We start from the raw sequence: 16,406 nt of genomic DNA on the forward strand, positions 1-16,406 counted from the left end.
TTCTTCTGTGATCTCTTCTAGATATGTGGCTTTCAAAGTTTTTAGGCCATAACCAAGAATAAGGAACACATTAAATGTTGTGATGTAGTTCACAAACATGTTTCTACACACACATGAAATTGAAAGTCCACAAAATGGGTATTTTCTTTGAATAGCATGTAATATATACTTGTATTTTTTGGCCTTTTTTATTTAGTGTGTATCAAATGAAAAGGTAGAATTGGGTTCTCCATTCCATCATTAAATGAACTCATTGCTTTTCTGTCTAGTTATGCTGATGTATCTGACCCTCTTAGAAATTTTAGTAGGGGCCTGCTGGTATACTTTGTCTTATTTTGTCATTTGATAAAAATGTATTGGCCACTGCCGTGTCCTGGATTCAGTGCTGAACACTAGTGCGCATAAGTGGTAGTGGTTCATTCTCTCAACAGCATCTTAAAAAATACAATGTTAAAATGTTGCTGTGATTATTAATGTTTGAGAACTCAGTCCTGTGCAGCCCTTAATGAAACAATAACTTGCATTTGTATAATATTTTATAGTACACAGAATACTTCAACTGTATTATCTTATTTGTTTTTTTGAAATAGGTAAAATTTCACTGTACTTTCTTATCTGTAGATAAGAAAATGAGGTGCAGGAAGAAGTTGTGTGCTTTCTTCTGAATCATGACAATTACCTAGAGAGAGAGAGATTCTATAATCTAAGAGTAATATAAGATATAGATTTTAACTTCAAGATTACCAAGTGAAACCTCAGCACTAGATCAAATTCAGAGAGAGCCTTGAGGTGTGAGTAACATTTGAACATGCTTGGCAAAGATAAAGAAACTTGATGAAACAGCAGAGACAAGGGGAACAGCACTCGTGCTACTTACAAGCAATAGAAGAGTCCTGTTTTCCAGGGCGAGGGAACTACTTATAGTGTTTCTACTCAGGACAGCTGTGTTATGGATGATGGTCTTTATTCTTGCTTTTGGACATTTCCCCATTTCTTCAGCAAACTAGCATCTTGTCTCTGGCAAGCAAGTATTTAATGGATCTTTATGTCATATTTTTGGTGGCTACTAGAAAAAGTTCTAATCAAATGTGTCTGCAATGTTTTTCTGCACTGGGATTAGAGATTTCTAAATCTCACAAATCCCCTGTAGAGTGTCTGATCTGCTGTCTGTCTGCTACCAGGAGCCGTCTGTGGGTGACAAGGAGGCCTTGCCCATCTCTGAGAGCTCCTTCAAGCTCCTTGGCTCTTCGGATGACCTGTCCAGTGACTCGGAGGGCCATTTCACAGAAGAGCCTGCTTCGCTTTCCCCCCAGCAGACCTTCAGGAGGCGAGCAAACACCCTGAGTCATTTCCCGGTGGGATGCCCAGAACTTCCAGAGCCCACTCAGGGCTCTCCAGGGGTCTCTCAGAGAAAACTTATGAGGTATCACTCAGTGAGCACAGAGACGCCTCACGAACGAAAGTAAGATTTGTTTAAAACATAAAATTTGTTGTGTAAATAGCTGGGATGTGTCTGACTAACCAGGTAGGCGGGTCTGGGGGATGCTCACTGGGTGAAAGAGAAACCTGAGTCAGGTTTACTCTTGCTTTAAAAATGTAAAACTGGCAGCAGTGATGTGTTCTCAGTTCCCCTAGGAAGTGTACAGATAAGAGATGATTGCTACTTGTTCAAGTATGGGTATTGTCAGGGAGTAGGTAAACTAAGCAGAATGATCCTTAACATGTAGCTGGTAACTTGGTAGCTGATCTTTACCAAATTGGCAAGTGGGTGAGCAGATTCTCATTTGGAGACCTAGAAGCAAGTTGTGATAGAATTGAGGCACAGTATTTATACAGGCAGAGTGGGAGAGACAGGCCTTGGATACTGGGGTGGACTCAGCAGCCTGGGTCCTGTCTCTAGGTCTGTCTCAAGCTAGTTGTGACCTGGGAAAATCTTGGAGTAGATGTTGTCTAAAATTTCTTTCACTGAGAATTCTGGATTCTTGTAACAGGTTTACAAAGTTTAGTAATTGGGCTTCAAGTGAACAGTTGGAATTTTCTGGTTATAAAGAAGGGTGAAGAGCATGGTGACAGAAGTTTTCCCTGTTCCTTCCAGGCACCTTAGTGATTAATCTTAAGTGCCAGAGACTATGAATAGATGTTGAATAGATACAGAATACCTCTAAAAATCTCTTAAAAGCCCCCAGAGGTAAGTATGAATTAGGGCCATACCTGTAAACAGTGGCTGCCTTCCTCTGGTGACAGCAGCAGCTCCAGGACACACGTGGGGCTTGTCTAGTTTGTCCACAGGTAGAGGAGGTTGGTGCAGCCGCATGAGTCTGTGCAGTGGTGTTTGAAATGTTTCAAGAAATGACATGCATTCATCATCTGGGACTCATGTAGCAGAGCCTGTCGGCAATGTTCTCAGTCACCAGTGGAAAGCATGGCTGGTTCTTTGAATTCAGCTGGACAACTGTGATCACAGAAGGAGGTCTTCTGCTAGCAACTATTTAATAAATACATTGAGAGCGGCACAGCCTGGCTTAGCCACATAGGTTTCCATGTTTCCCAACACCCTTTCCATGTACTGCTTCCTCTCTGCTTAAACTCCTGTATACCCTCTCCTTTCTTTCTGGCATTTTTGGTGGTAATGGAAGCTCTCCCACCTGGAAAGTCCTGGTTCTCTTGACAAGTCTTCTTTTGCACACAGCTCAAGGTGCCGCAACTTAGTTTCACCATTTTTTCTTTCTCCTTTAAGAAGGTAGCTTTGTGCAGGATCATGTCTGACATCGATGATGAGAAGAGATGGGGCAGGGAAATGTCTGTCTTTCTCTCTCGAATGGTCATCTTGCTTTGTTTCCCTCTTGCAAACCGTTTTCTCCTGTCTGTAGGAAATAAGACATTGAAACTCAGGGCAGGATACTGTTTCAAAAGGAGATGTGTTTTTAAAACTTTAGATATATTCTTTTTTGCTTTTGTTTTTGTTGTAATTTTAGATTTTTTTCCTGTGGGTTGCCGGAAATGGAGTAGAGAAAAAAGTCTAATAACGTTGGGAGCATAGACAAGTGGGAAACGATCAAGAATGGCTTTTGGTACACACTGTTTTTACTGGAAATTGCCTCTGCCGGGGAGAGCAGAGATGAAGAGAAGTGGAAAGAAGCCCTGTGCTTCTGTATAGTTTTTACTGAGACATGAGACAAGGCAGCCGTCTATGCTCCTTCCCTTTGCTTCCTTCCTTCCTTCCTCCTGCTACAGTCCTCCCCTCTGCCTCTTTTCCCCCTCTAACCCCGTGCTCTCTCCCATTGCTGTTTAGCGTGGACCATCCACCCGTGGGCGAGTCTAAGCCTTGCTCAGGCCAGCCTTCGGCGCCTGCTCCTCCACCTCGTCTTAATCCCTCCGCCTCCTCGCCAAACTTTTTTAAGTACCTAAAACATAATTCCAGTGGAGAACAAAGTGGGAATGCTGTGCCGAAGAGGTGAGCACACTCGCATGGCAAGCTCAGTGTCGTTTGTCTTTGCTGGGAGTTCACACTGGCTGAGCACTTGCCCTTTGGGGGTCGGGGGGATGGCCACACAGCACTCCCCAACCATCACTTGTGTGTGCGTGTTTAGTTTTGTTTAGAATGGATCTTACTGTTTTCACTGTTAAATTTTGCTATTAATTTTTTTGAACAATATAAAAGCAATCTTGATGACAGACTTTGTATGTACTTAGTTTCATATTCCCCTGCCCTTGGTGTGCACATACAGACACAGTTGAATAGCTTTGTTTAACTGTGTTCACTACCATTTGTGCTATATCAGAAACTTCCTGATTGTCAGGAAAATTGTCTTTTTTTTTTTTCTTTTTTCCCCTAGTTTGAAAGGAAGATTCATTCATTTGGAAGGTGGATATATTTTTTTAAAAAATTCATTTGATTCCATTCATTTAAAATTGAATCTTATTGACAGAAAATGAAAGTTGAATCTTATTTGTAAACTATTTTTAATTTCTTACCTGGTCTACTTAGCAGTAGAATGAAAATGTGTGTTTTTTTAAAATTCTGAAGCTTATATTTTTTTACTTTGTGTGTTTATATTTCTTTATCCTAAACTCTTTTTCTGACCAAACTCTCAGCATTTCGTACCGTAATGCCCTGCGGAAAAAACTTCATTCTTCCTCCTCTGTGCCAAATTTTCTAAAATTTCTGGCTCCTGTAGATGAAAATAACACCTCTGACTTTATGAACACAAAAAGGTAGGGCTTGATTTAGATATATCAAACCTGGATGTTATAAGTGTTGAATTGTCAGATATATGGGGTTATTTTAATTTCTTATGCCATTAAAAAAAAATCATTTGAGCTAAATCCATTGTATCTTCTTTCTCATGTTTTTTTTCTTACTGGATGTCTTTTTAAAAATGTGCAGTTGACTTGCTCTCCAGTTTTGACTGAAGTTTTCTTATTAATGTCATCTTCAGTAGATTCAGTGTGAAGCAGGGCTCTGAGAGCAGTGTTGCTGGGTGGGGCGTTTGTGGCTGTCCTAAATTAGCGTGTCTGATCTATAAGTTGGGGAGATAGCTTCGTTGTGTGTCCATATTTAAGGATAAATTACAACTACCTCCCCAAGTGGTCCTGTGAATAGGAAGGAGGTTTAGGATTAAATTGTATTTATAATATTGACAATTATACTTTGTTTTGTAGTTTTAAATACAAAGCAGTCACTGCCAGCAAGCAACTGCACAATTGTTGCCTAGATGGTTCTGTGTAGCTAAACTCAGTTTTTCATTTTTGGTGGCAGTTTTGGTGATGTAGACCCAATGGAGGCTTGTGCTGAGAACACATGGATGGGGTCCTGAGGCCCTGATGATAGCGCCCCCTGTAGGCAGCTTCTGTTTTCTGAAGTGGCACCAAGAAAGGCCCAATTGGACGCTGTGACCTGTGGAGCATTTATTAACACCTTTTCCAAGAAATTGTTTCCAAATAGAAATTGTTTCAGGGTGTGCGTTCTCGCTCTTTTCATGCACTGTAGGAAAGTAGTCCTTTAGGAGTATTGAGCATGCTGTAACTGCTATGACTATCAAATTATTTATGCAAAAATAATTGATAATTTAGTGTTCTGCTTTTAAAAAACCAATTAAAAAAAAAAAACCAGTAATGCTTTCCTATCAGTCATAAATTCATTACCTTGTAATTTTAGGGACCTTGAATCCAAAGCAAACCACGTTGGTGACTCTGGTGGGACCCCAGTGAAGACCCGGCGGCACTCATGGAGGCAGCAGATATTCCTGCGTGTGGCCACCCCACAGAAGGCATGTGACTCCCCTGGCAGATACGAGGGTAAGGCCACCCCAGAGGGAAATGGAGGAAGAGTGTCAAGACCCAGGAGGCCCCTTGTGTTGGCGGAGGGCAGAGAGCTGGCCACTTCGGCATCTGGGAGGCTGAGGCAGCTCCAAAGTTGCATGTGGGGAAGGACATTAAAACTCGCTTAGGGTAACAGTGCTCCCATATTCAGGCGCTCAAAGCCCAGGTGGTGGTGGAGGCCCCATTTAGGTGCCAGCAGCCTTCCCCAAATAGGAGCTGTGAGCTAGAACAAGCTATCTAAATTAATTACTTGCAGTCTGGGATTAATTATGCCTTTTACCACACCAATTGAAACAAAGGAGCATGATGTCATTACTCATACGTTTTATAAAAATATTTGAAATTCATAACATTGGAAATAAAATCAAATTGAATGTTTCCAACAGAAAGTTCACTCCTGTGATATGGAGGTCCCTCTGTGCTCCTGGCACTCAGCTTCTCTTGCCCTGTCCCCTCCTTGTGGGGGCACCGTGGGTGGAGTGGCCACTCTGCCAGCACCTTCCTGCTGTGGCCCCTAGTGGAGCTACTGTGCTGGATGGAGGGATTTTGATTCTTTTCCCTGCCTGCCTGGGCAGGGATAGCAGTGCCTCAGTCTTCCCGTGCCCACTGGAGGAGCCCACAGGCTGCAGAGGGATGGGGAAGCTGCCCGGGAGGAGGAACTGAGCATGTTGAACATGTGGGTTTTAAAATGCTTAGTGCAGAGCAGGCGCTCAGCTTGTGGGTGGTGCTCCACAGCTCACCTCTCACCTGCACATGCCCTTGGCTTCAGCCAGAGATGCCCAGCATGAGCTGCTGGCTGTGGCTGGCTGTACTTCAGTTATGGAGTGTCCCCCCACAGGGAGTTCCCGCAGGCTTCTGCCTCAAGTGGGTGTGCTCAGGTGTCTCCCTATTGGCCAAGGTCTGGCACTGAATGGAAAGTACAGTTCTGAGTGTCTGTGTGGACATACGTGCTGTCAGTCTCTGTCTCCTCCTTCCACATTAGTTAGCATTGGGACTGGAGTGTGGAAGAGGGGAGGGAGATTGATTTCTGTTTGTGACTTTTCTTCTCCCAAATCAATTGTCTTCCAAATCAGTTCATTCTGTGCCACTGTCTGCTCCCCATCCTCAGGGCACAGAGATGCCAGAGCCTTCTGCTGTGGTCTGTGACATTTCCATTTAGTCCTCTGAGGCTGAGGGAGAGACAAAGACAGTTGAGAGGCCCTGGGGCTTCTTTCCCCAGAGGTCCTAGGGAGTCTGTGCTGTGCTTCGCAAAGTCTCTGCTTCTGCTCTGTGTTAGTGGCTCAACCCATGGGCAGCCGATGCTCATGTGTTGGGCATGAAGGTCATACATGTGTGCTGTGGAGAAGCATAAATTGGTGTCTGGTGCTCAGAATGACGGACCATTCTGCATTTGTGTTCTGCTAGTGTACACTTCAACTAAACAGCCAGGAAGCCTGGAGGTGAAAAACTTGAGGCAGAGGTACTTGTACTGTCCTTTCCTTTTCATCCCACTCAGAAAATACTACTAGAACCAACCACCAGAAATTTAAGATCCACTGTTTGCTTAGCAATAATAGCACTACTGAAGGATAAATAGGATTGTTTGTAATTTGGGAGTTCTGATTATGAGATAAGTGAAAACCTGGCAAGAAGGGTATTAGTAAGGAGTGTGGCTCCAACTAAATATTGAAAGAGGAAATAGGGAGTCGAGCAATGTGGATGGAGGTGGAGAGATTAGACTGTGCAAATATCATCTCCAACAGAGTTAACTTGTCCCTTACTCAGGGGCGTGTGACTTTTTCTAGGTACAGTCTCCCTGTGAAGTAATTAAGTTGCAAGAATCTGAATTTTACACTTTGGAAACCTGTCTGAATGAGGTGGGAGGTTAATCGGTATTTAGGAATTTACTTGTTTGTCTAATACCTGCAGGCAAACATTCCCAAATCCATCAGACTTTTTTTCTTTTAATTTTTATTTTCCAGTGCTGGGGATTTGTGAGTACTAGGCAAGTGCTGTACCACTGAGCTATATCCGCCCCCGCCCCCAAGAGTCTGATCTTATTTATTACTCTTAAAAATTGTTATTTTTGACAGGACTCAGACTTAGAAGTAGAAACTCTTAGAGAGGACAAGCCTGTGTTTCTTGGCAATTGGTTCCTGGCATTTTTCTTTGGCTTTCATTCTCTTGGCCCAGAGTTTGACATATTCTGCAGTCTCTTCCTTATTCTTCTTGGTACACTATTTCCTCAGAGCAATCTGGTGCTTGTGTCGCAGGACACGTGGAGTAACGAGATGCTGAATCTTCAGTGCTTTGGTCCTGGGTTTTTTGCCTTCCTTGTTTAAGGGTTTTCTGACCACATATTGGTAGACATTATCTTCCTTAAGAGAGGTTGAAAAGTTTGCAGATTTTATTAGCTTTTTGGATCCCAGTTTATGAGGTGCAGTAGTAATATCCTTCTCTTTTTTTTTTTTATGATAACCAAGTTGAGAATGCTCAGATTGGCATCCACAATGCCACCTCAAACATATTTGCGCTGTCTCTCTCCTGTTCACCTTGGTCCATAACAGGAATGCCCCTTACTCAGTAGCAAGTGAACATAGCCATGGGTCAAGACACCCTGTTCCATGGGGAAACCTTGTTTGTCCTTCCTGCCACTGATTCAGACCACATAAACTTCCCATTCTTCACCCAGAGCATCAGCAACAACTTCTGTGGCTGTATACTTTTCACAAAAAGTATGAAGTGGGCACTCATCATCTACTTCATTGAGTTTCTGGCAGCCAATAGCTGGGAAGGAGATATTCAACTTCATCTTGGAGCAGCTGATCTCCCATAAGGCACCACAAAAAAGAGCCCCGTTTTCTTTTTTTTAATTCAGCAGTGACCAGTGGTCTTTTGTAAGAATTCCAGTGGGGTTGTAGCTCAGTGGTAAAGTGCTTATCTAGCTTGTGTGAGGCCCTGGATTCTATCCTCAACACCACACAAAATAAACAAATAAAATAAAGGTATTATGTCCACCTACAATTAAAAATAGTAAAGAAAAAAAAAAAAAGCCAGCTTTAAGTTAGCAAGGCCTGAGGCAGCAGGATTTAATTCTGAACCTCCAAGGGGTAGATCTCTCTTCTCAGGCAGGCACTAGGTCAGGTGCCCAGCAGGTTCTACACAAAAGGGAAACTGCATTATAAGTAGAAAGTCACCAATTTTTACTCGAACACTTGGCAAGACAAATGTTTTTGTAACAGAACAAACACAGATCATGAAGTAAATAGGATACTAAAAGCTACATGGTGCCTTAAATTTAAAGCACAGGGCTCACGATGCTTTAAGTTTGTGGCAGCCATTTACAGTGATTGCTGTAGAAACCCAGGAAAGCATGTTGTCCCTTCTTAGTGCTGTGGGTTCTTTGGGTGAAAGATTCTGAGAATTTGAAAGGACCATACTTGGTAAACTATTCACTCCACAGAGGGGAGTGCTAGTCAACTATGGCAACGCTGTTGCAAGGTTGGGAGTGTGTTTGGGGCACAGCCAAGGGCCCCGAGTGCTTATCCTCTTTCAGAGTCTTGCTGATGAGCCACCCAGCCCTTTGCTGAAGGCAAGCAGGGGAAATGCTGGCATCCCTGTGAGACCTCTGGGAATCTAGTTAAAAGGCAGATTCTGATTCAGTAGGTCTAGGAGGGTCCTGAGCATCTCCATTTCTGCAAGCTCCCAGTGATTCTCATGTATCTGGTCCACTTTGAGCAGCAAGGGCTTACTTACAATAAGCAGCTGCAGTAGGTCCAATCCAGATCTTCTAGTCTTGGTCTGCACCTCTTCATTAGGCTGGTCTGGGACTCAAGGGACTTCCTGTCTCAATCCTCAAATCATTCTGGATTTATCAGTGACGTTTTGTTTTTTCCTCTTTGCCTTGCTGGGGATGGAACCCAGACCTTGAGCATGTAGGCACATGCTGTACCAAAGAGCTACACCCCTAGCCATCAGTGACCCTTTTTCTGAGAAGTGTTGTAGATCTGGAGAAGCAAAGAGCCAGTGTGGTGGGGGAAATGCAGTGATAAGAAACATGTGATAGTAGATAGGAAGGAAATTTGATGATGTGCCAAATGAAACCAAACCTGTGGTGCTTTGCCTTTCTGCTGCCATTTCCCACTGTGGGGAGTTTGGGCTCTGGATGGTACTGAGGGCACAGGATGCTGCAGGTGTTTGCTTTCTTACCCCTGATCTAACCTAATTGTCAGGCCAGCTACCAAGGCTGAAAATCAGCTTATAACTAGAGATTTGACGGTACTTACATTCGATAGCCTCTTTTCCCATTATATCATACTAAAGAAAATTCATTATTGTTAAGAAATAATCATTATATAATTGATACGTAATAATTTAATATATTATATATATGTTAATATATAATTGACTCCATGAGACAAAGGAACTGGTCTAACTTTATATTTTGAAATCTCTCCAGGTGTCTGTGGTGCCCAGTGAAAAATTGAGAACCACCAATGAAAAAAAAAGGATCATGTAATGATAATACAACACAATATGTTATACGGCAAAAGGCAGATCTTTTGTTAACCTGTGTGCCAGGGAACAATTTTAGTCTTAGTCTAATACTTCTCATTTAAGGATTTCAGATTATGTTGTGCATTTTACCAACAACGGAAGCTTTCAAAGTTTCATGCCTTGGGGAAAAAAAGAAAAAGACCAAAAACCTCTTTTCATAGAGATAAGAACACTGTACAAGCAAATAATCCAGTGAATGAAAGTTCAAAGGTTTTCTGTGTTTTGAGTACTGCTGTATCGATATGCCCCATTTATGGTAAGGTTAAGTAAGTCTAGTAAACATTAGATACAATTTTGGATATAAACAGTAATGGGAAAAGCAAAGTATATAATCAATGTTATGATGACTATTATTGTAAAAAAAAGTCAAAGCATTGTATGGCTGTGATTTTTGTTGTGTATAGCCAAATTTGCAGGAATTTATGTACATTTAGGAAATTTTAATGAACGATATTAGTAGAATAACAACAAATAAAACTCTTTTTTAGGTGGTACTGAGAATCAAACTCAGGGCACTTTACCAATGAACTATATCCCCAGCCCTTTTTATTTTTTATTTTGAGACAGGCTCATACTAAGTTGCTGAGGCTGGCCTCAAACTTGTGATCCTCATGTCTCAGCCCCCCTAGGTATAAACTCTTGTGCCTCACCACAAGTAAAACTTTACTGAAAAATATAAGCACTGTAGTGACATCATATCTGACCTTTTTATTTTGATTAGTGCTTCTCAACTTTTCGCTAGACCTGCCCCTTTATCTCATGGAGTCATGGGTGTGGGTATGGGACCTGGCATGAGTAGAGGCTTCCTCTTCCTTTTTCCTCTTCTTTCTCCCTCCTTTTCTTCATCTTCCCTTCTTCTTCTCCTTTCTCCACTACCTCCCTCTCCAGAATTCTGGTCTGCTGCTTCAGTCACCCAGTAGACCTCAGGGGTGACTTGAACAACAGTTACCACTTGATGGCAGTGTTGCTCCCTTGTCTTGATGGCCCTGGCTTCTTTCCAGTCCCCCCAAAAGTGTGCTTGCTTCCCCTGCAGCCCCCGTGTTTTTATTTTGGACCTGTTGTAATATTCATAATCCTTACCCATTAGCAACGTATTTGAATAGAGGACTACATTCTGAAATTGAGATATCTCTTTTTCTACAGGGCTTTATGGCCTGGCTAAACTAGGAAGAAAAAGCTTGTCTCCAGTTGCCAGCAAGACATATGCCTTTTTAATAAAGCTTGTTCTTAATTTGCTTTCTGTATAATTTTGCTTTTCTCTGGTGGATGAAGACCAGGTTCAAGATAAAATATTGCAAGCCAAGAATCTGATTGTTGACGGATTTCTAGAGTTAAAGCAGTAGATTTTCCCCCATGTTGTGCTTCTTGGCAGGTCACTTGAGAAGTCAGGGAAGCCACAGTGAATGGCAAGGTTTTACCTCGCCTTGTTGTTTTTGTGCCTATAACATTGTAAAGGTAGCAGTGGTTGAGCTTTTCCTGATGAACCACTGACAGTTAAATAGCTAGTCCTTGAGCTTTGTGTGAGGTCTGGAGCTACGGGCTGGGCTAGGAGGACATCATCTTGTCATTGATGCTTGGGAAGAAGGCTTGGGAACAGACTTCTGGAGGCACTGGAGTTGGATGGCCTGGGTTTGAATCCCTGACCTTCCATCAAGGGGTCAAGTGACAGTGACAGTGCTTACTCCCTTACAGCTGTCAGGGAGTTCTTCCGTAGGGTATCCATAGTGTGTCACTACCCACAGGATAAAGCCCAAAGTGGAAGGTCTCGATTTGTCATTTTCAAACTTTAATCTCTAGGCACAGGGAGCCATGAAGTATTTAAAGCAAGGGAACAGCAAGTAGTTTGGAAATATTTTCAGGGGAATAAAATTTGTAGGCTGGTCTGGACCCAAAATAACCTCAGAATCAGGGCTTGGATGAGGTGAGGCCAGCAGGTTTCCTGGGTGCAAAATTTAAGGTGCTGACCCTGTCCTCACAGGACTCAGGAGCTAGTGGCTCCTGACCTACTGCACTGCAGGTGTCTGCTGGCCTGGTCCTGGCTCTCCCCACTCCTGGGCTCTCTGTGCTTTGTGAGGGATGGTTGGATTAGTTTTCTTGCCAGAAAAGCCTTGTTTTGCTTAAAAAACAGCTTTATTGAGATATAATCATTTATTATACTAGTCACCCGTTTAAAGCATACCATTCAGTGTTGTTGTTTTTAAAGCGTGTTTGCAAAATTATGCAATCACAACAATATAATTTTAAAACATTCCTCTAGAAGAATCTTCTCGCTCTCATTGCCCAATCCACTATACCAACCCCCATCCTCACCCCATCCCCGGCCAATCACAGATCTACTTTCTGTGTTTGTGTATTTGCCTATTCTGAACATTTCATGTAAATGTGATTATACAATATGTGGTCCTTTGTGTCTGGCTTCTTTCACTTAACATAATACCTTCAATCTTTCTCATGTTATAATAGTTATCAGTACTTAATTTTTTATGGGAATTAGTATTCTGTTGTATGGGCATATTACATTTTGCTTATCCATTTATCAGTTGATCGACATGTGGGTTAGTTCCTCTTTGAGGCTGTTAAGAATCTCACCATTGTGAACATTGATGTGAAGGGTGTTTTGTGGATGAAAGTTAAAAAAGAGTTTTAAGTGTGAGCTGGTGTGGAACCTCCTTTTCCAGAGGCTGGGCGGGGCTGGTGAGGCCAGTGTGGCTGGGAGAGACCTGGTTCACCAGCTGGGCTTCCCTGCTGGCTGGCTTTGTTTGCCTTTCTTCTGCTCCAGGCTGAAAGGGAGGGTGTCTTGGGTCCTGGTGCTGCCCTCATAAGCACACAGGAAGCCAAGTCCCTGGGGAGCCTCCCTGGGGCTCCCATAGCTTGCCCTTGGTCCTGAAAGGCAGTCAGAGGGTCACAGGTTAGTGGCATTTGCGTGGAGCTACATTTATCTCAGCTGTTCTCAAGCTGAGTGTGCCCCAGAATCCCCTGGGACCTGTGGAAACATGTACTGCTGGACCTCACCCCAGTCTCTGATTCTGGAGCTTGAATTCTCTTGGGTAGAACCCTCAAGTCCCAATGGCTGATAAGCACAAGAACATCCTATTCTGACCTAAATTCTGGCCAAAAAACAAATACTGAGTGGATTATCAGTAAAATAAACAATGGATTGAAAAACAGAAATGGATCCTATAGCACATTTTGAGACAGCCAGTCAATCCTATTTTCTTTGCCATGAAACTAATCAAGTATTAATAGTAACCATTACAATTATCTATATCACGTGTTAAGCATTTAATATCTGAACTTTCAGACAATTAGACTCGACCAACATATTGGAGGTGTCACTGCCCAATTTTTAAGCAGTGGGACTAGAAGGACTAAGTAAATGTGCCTATGACTCCCACATCTCTCATTCACATAGCTCAGGTTTAAATTGAATGAGCTTAACTCCAAATCTACTCTCTCAATCACAAAAATGAACTGCTAACAGTTTTAGGAATAAATTAGCGAGGAGTTTTGACTGGTTTGCTCACTTAAATTAGTGCTTGTGCAGCAAAAGGCTGAGTTACAGTAAAGCACATGTCTGTGTTGGAAGTGTTCTAGAATTGAGTGTTAATGCTTGCTTGTAAAGTATTTGGGGCATTACTTGTAATCCTAAAACTTTAGCAGAATTAGAATCTACCTAGTTGGATGGTTTCTGTTATTTATACTTACTTAAATGAGAGAACGTTGTCTCCTGGAGAGGGCAAGTTCTATGTGCTTCCACTGTGCATGAGCTCTGGCAGCTCCAGGGTTACAACTTCAGGCATAGTCAGGGAGCTCTTGACTTTGTAAAATTCCTGAAATAAAGCCAAGGGGTGCATTAAATTGCTTTCTAAATGGATTTTTTCCAAGTAAATTTGTTTTATCACTTTCATATAAATGAAAATATTTGCAGTGTTGAGTCCTAACAAGATTTGAAACCTCATTTACTAAAGCAAGAACATTGTAATTGTGGTCTTGCATTCTGAACATGATCGTAGTGCCAGACTGTGAATTTGATACTTGAGAGGATGATAGGCTTCCACAGAAAGGTTAGGAATGTGGTCCCTTCCTGCCCAGGTCTTTAGCTTGAAGACTCTGTTGAGGACTGTCCTGTGATGGGAGGTCTAGTCTCACTGGTGCTCTGGGTTTGGGGGTCGTACTTTGCAGGAGCATCTTCCCCTGTTAATGAGGGAAGGTTTCTCTTGTCTTACTGACCCTGCGTTTTCTCTTGCAAAGCTTGTGTTTAGGGCTGGGTGAGGGCAGGGTAGACACAGTTGGCTTCTTCAGCTTCATGTGTGAGACTTAGGTTGAAAGTTGGAGGTAGATTCTTTCCTTCCCATGGCCACTTTGAGTTTATCATCCTCCCTCAGAGAAACCACTGTATACCTTATTCAGACTTTTCTCCCATTATCCCTAATGCTGTGGCCTCAGTCTTGGGTGGTGTCCGTCTGCAACTCATTGGTCTGCATACAGTTGTTCTCTCAGCACGTGGCAAAGTCCTTGGATTTCCACTGACTGGGGGTGGGGAGGAGGTTCCTTCTCACCTCCTATTGCTCATTTTCTTTGTCGTGTAGTTCTCACATGGTCCAGCACCTCTCTTCCAAAATTGAAATCATTCTGAGATTGCATCTGACCGACTGCACATGGGTATCACCAAAGAGGGACTAATTTTTCTCCCATAATAAGAAATCTGTAATGGTAGAGCAGAGCTGGTTTGGTAGCTCCATAATGTAGCCCAGCCCCTTCTCTCTTTCTGTTTCATCCTCCCAGATGCCTCCACTTTCGGATTCCCCTCCATTTCCAAGCAGAACAAAGAAGGAAGTATCAAGGAGGAAAGGGTGACCCCTCTGTATCCAGAGAGTGAGACTGTCCAGAAATGCCTGATGGACTTTCTTGTGCATCTCATTTTCTGAAACCATGTCATCTGACCAGCCACAAGGGGGCTAGGATGTGTTGATTTAGGGCTGGGTACCTTGCCACCTTGTCTGGTACTTGGGAAGAGGGGTGGAGGGGGCAGGCTGGGGGCCTGCAGCGCTGATTGTGCAGAATATGATGCTCTTCTCTGCTGTGCTGGGTTCCTCAGGCAGCCCTGGTTTGGGATAGACTATTTCCATTGCCCAGAAAATTCTTCCTGTTCATTTTCTCCCCTTTGTCTATACCCTACCCATGGTACTTTAGCACTAGAAGACTTTCCAGTGTCCTCTTCAGGATCCAGTGCCACTGTTTCTTTCCCACGAGGGCACGGCAGTCTTTCTATTCCTGTTGTCCCGTAAGGGCTTGTGTTTGTCCCTGTTGGGGAGCTTCTGATCTTGCAGTGGGTTTACACGTTGAACTCCACATCTGGCTGTCTAGTATAGTAGGCACACTATCCACATACAGCTGCTTAAACTGGAATGTTAACTAATCACACTTAAATGAATTAACAATTTTATTTACTCACACTAGCCTCATTTCAGGTGATCAAGAACCACAGAGGGCCAGGGGCTGTTGTGTTGGAGAGCACAGCTCTACAGTGTTCTGACATGTCAAAAGCTCTCCTGGACACACTGCCTGGGCTGATGAACTCCCTGAGAGTGCCCCTCCCCGACTCTGCCCTTCAGAAATGCAAGTGCGGGCTGCAGGGTGGTGGAGAATTGCACTGGCTCCTAACTGAAGTAAACTTTGGGCAGAATTTTTTTTAAAAAAGATAGCCTATAACCCACACCACTCCTAAAAATAATGTTGCTGATTATGAGTATGTAAAAGGTTTCAAGTGTAATTACTAAAAGCAAGTGGTGACTTTGAATGTCATCTATTCCAAACTTTTTTATTTAACAGGTGAAGAAACAGGTGAGTGGGTGGGTGGGGAGGGGATGGGACCCACTGAATGTTACACAGGCAGTCAGTGGTAGAATGGACTGGAAACTTGGCTATCATATCTGCATTCCCGTTTCTTTCCATTAATCCCTCTCTGATTAAGTATCAGCATCCTGTTTGTTTCCCTGATTGAGTTCTATGAGACAGGAAGCTGTTTTCAGCTTCTGAATTACCCCGCATACCCATTGCACGTAGGCGTCGCTTGGGGGACGCTCAGGAAACAGCTGAGTATAAGCCTGTTTTCATCAATGATTGTTCAGTTCCAAGAGTCAAAAAATGACTCAAGCCAGTGTAACCAGAAGGAGGCTTTAGAAATCAAGATAAAGGTAAGAGCTGGGAACTAGGAAGTTGTCAGGAATCAAGGACATCTCTGGCTCTCTCTTTGGAGTCATATCATTTTTTTTTCTTCTATTCCTTTTTTTAAAAATATTTTTTAAATTATGTATTTATTTTAAATTTTATTTTATTCTAATTTGTTATATATGACAGCAGAATGCAATTCAATTCATATTACACAAATAGCCTGGTTGTACACAAAGTAGTCACACCACTTGTGTTTTCATACATGTACTTATGGTAATGATGTCCGTCTCATTCCCCGTCTCTCCTACCCCCACGCCCCCTCCCTTCTCCTCCCTCCCCTTTGTCCTATCTAAAGTTCATCTATTCCTCCCACA

At 42.8% G+C, this 16,406-nt stretch overlaps 1 protein-coding gene and 1 pseudogene across 6 annotated transcripts in view; one reads left to right on the top strand and one right to left on the bottom strand.

The window, feature by feature from the left end:
• The window catches only part of Tbc1d1 (TBC1 domain family member 1), a 203,178-nt gene that overhangs the window by 127,194 nt on the left and 59,578 nt on the right, over window positions 1-16,406 (top strand). For 4 of the 6 annotated variants that reach the window (XM_015482021.2, XM_048784322.1, XM_048784321.1 and 1 more), the window contains 4 exons: window positions 1,182-1,462; window positions 3,293-3,454; window positions 4,096-4,215; window positions 5,159-5,298. In XM_015482021.2, coding sequence (XP_015337507.1) covers window positions 1,182-1,462; window positions 3,293-3,454; window positions 4,096-4,215; window positions 5,159-5,298 — 703 coding nt within the window. The remainder of the gene's footprint in view (window positions 1-1,181; window positions 1,463-3,292; window positions 3,455-4,095; window positions 4,216-5,158; window positions 5,299-16,406) is intronic. The other 2 variants (XM_048784323.1, XM_015482022.2) reach the window with 2 other exon arrangements.
• Window positions 7,351-8,300, bottom strand: LOC107139176 (annotated as a pseudogene).

The sequence above is a fragment of the Marmota marmota genome, unplaced genomic scaffold (genome assembly GCF_001458135.2).
Source record: "Marmota marmota marmota unplaced genomic scaffold, marMar, whole genome shotgun sequence".
Lineage (NCBI taxonomy): Eukaryota > Metazoa > Chordata > Mammalia > Rodentia > Sciuridae > Marmota > Marmota marmota.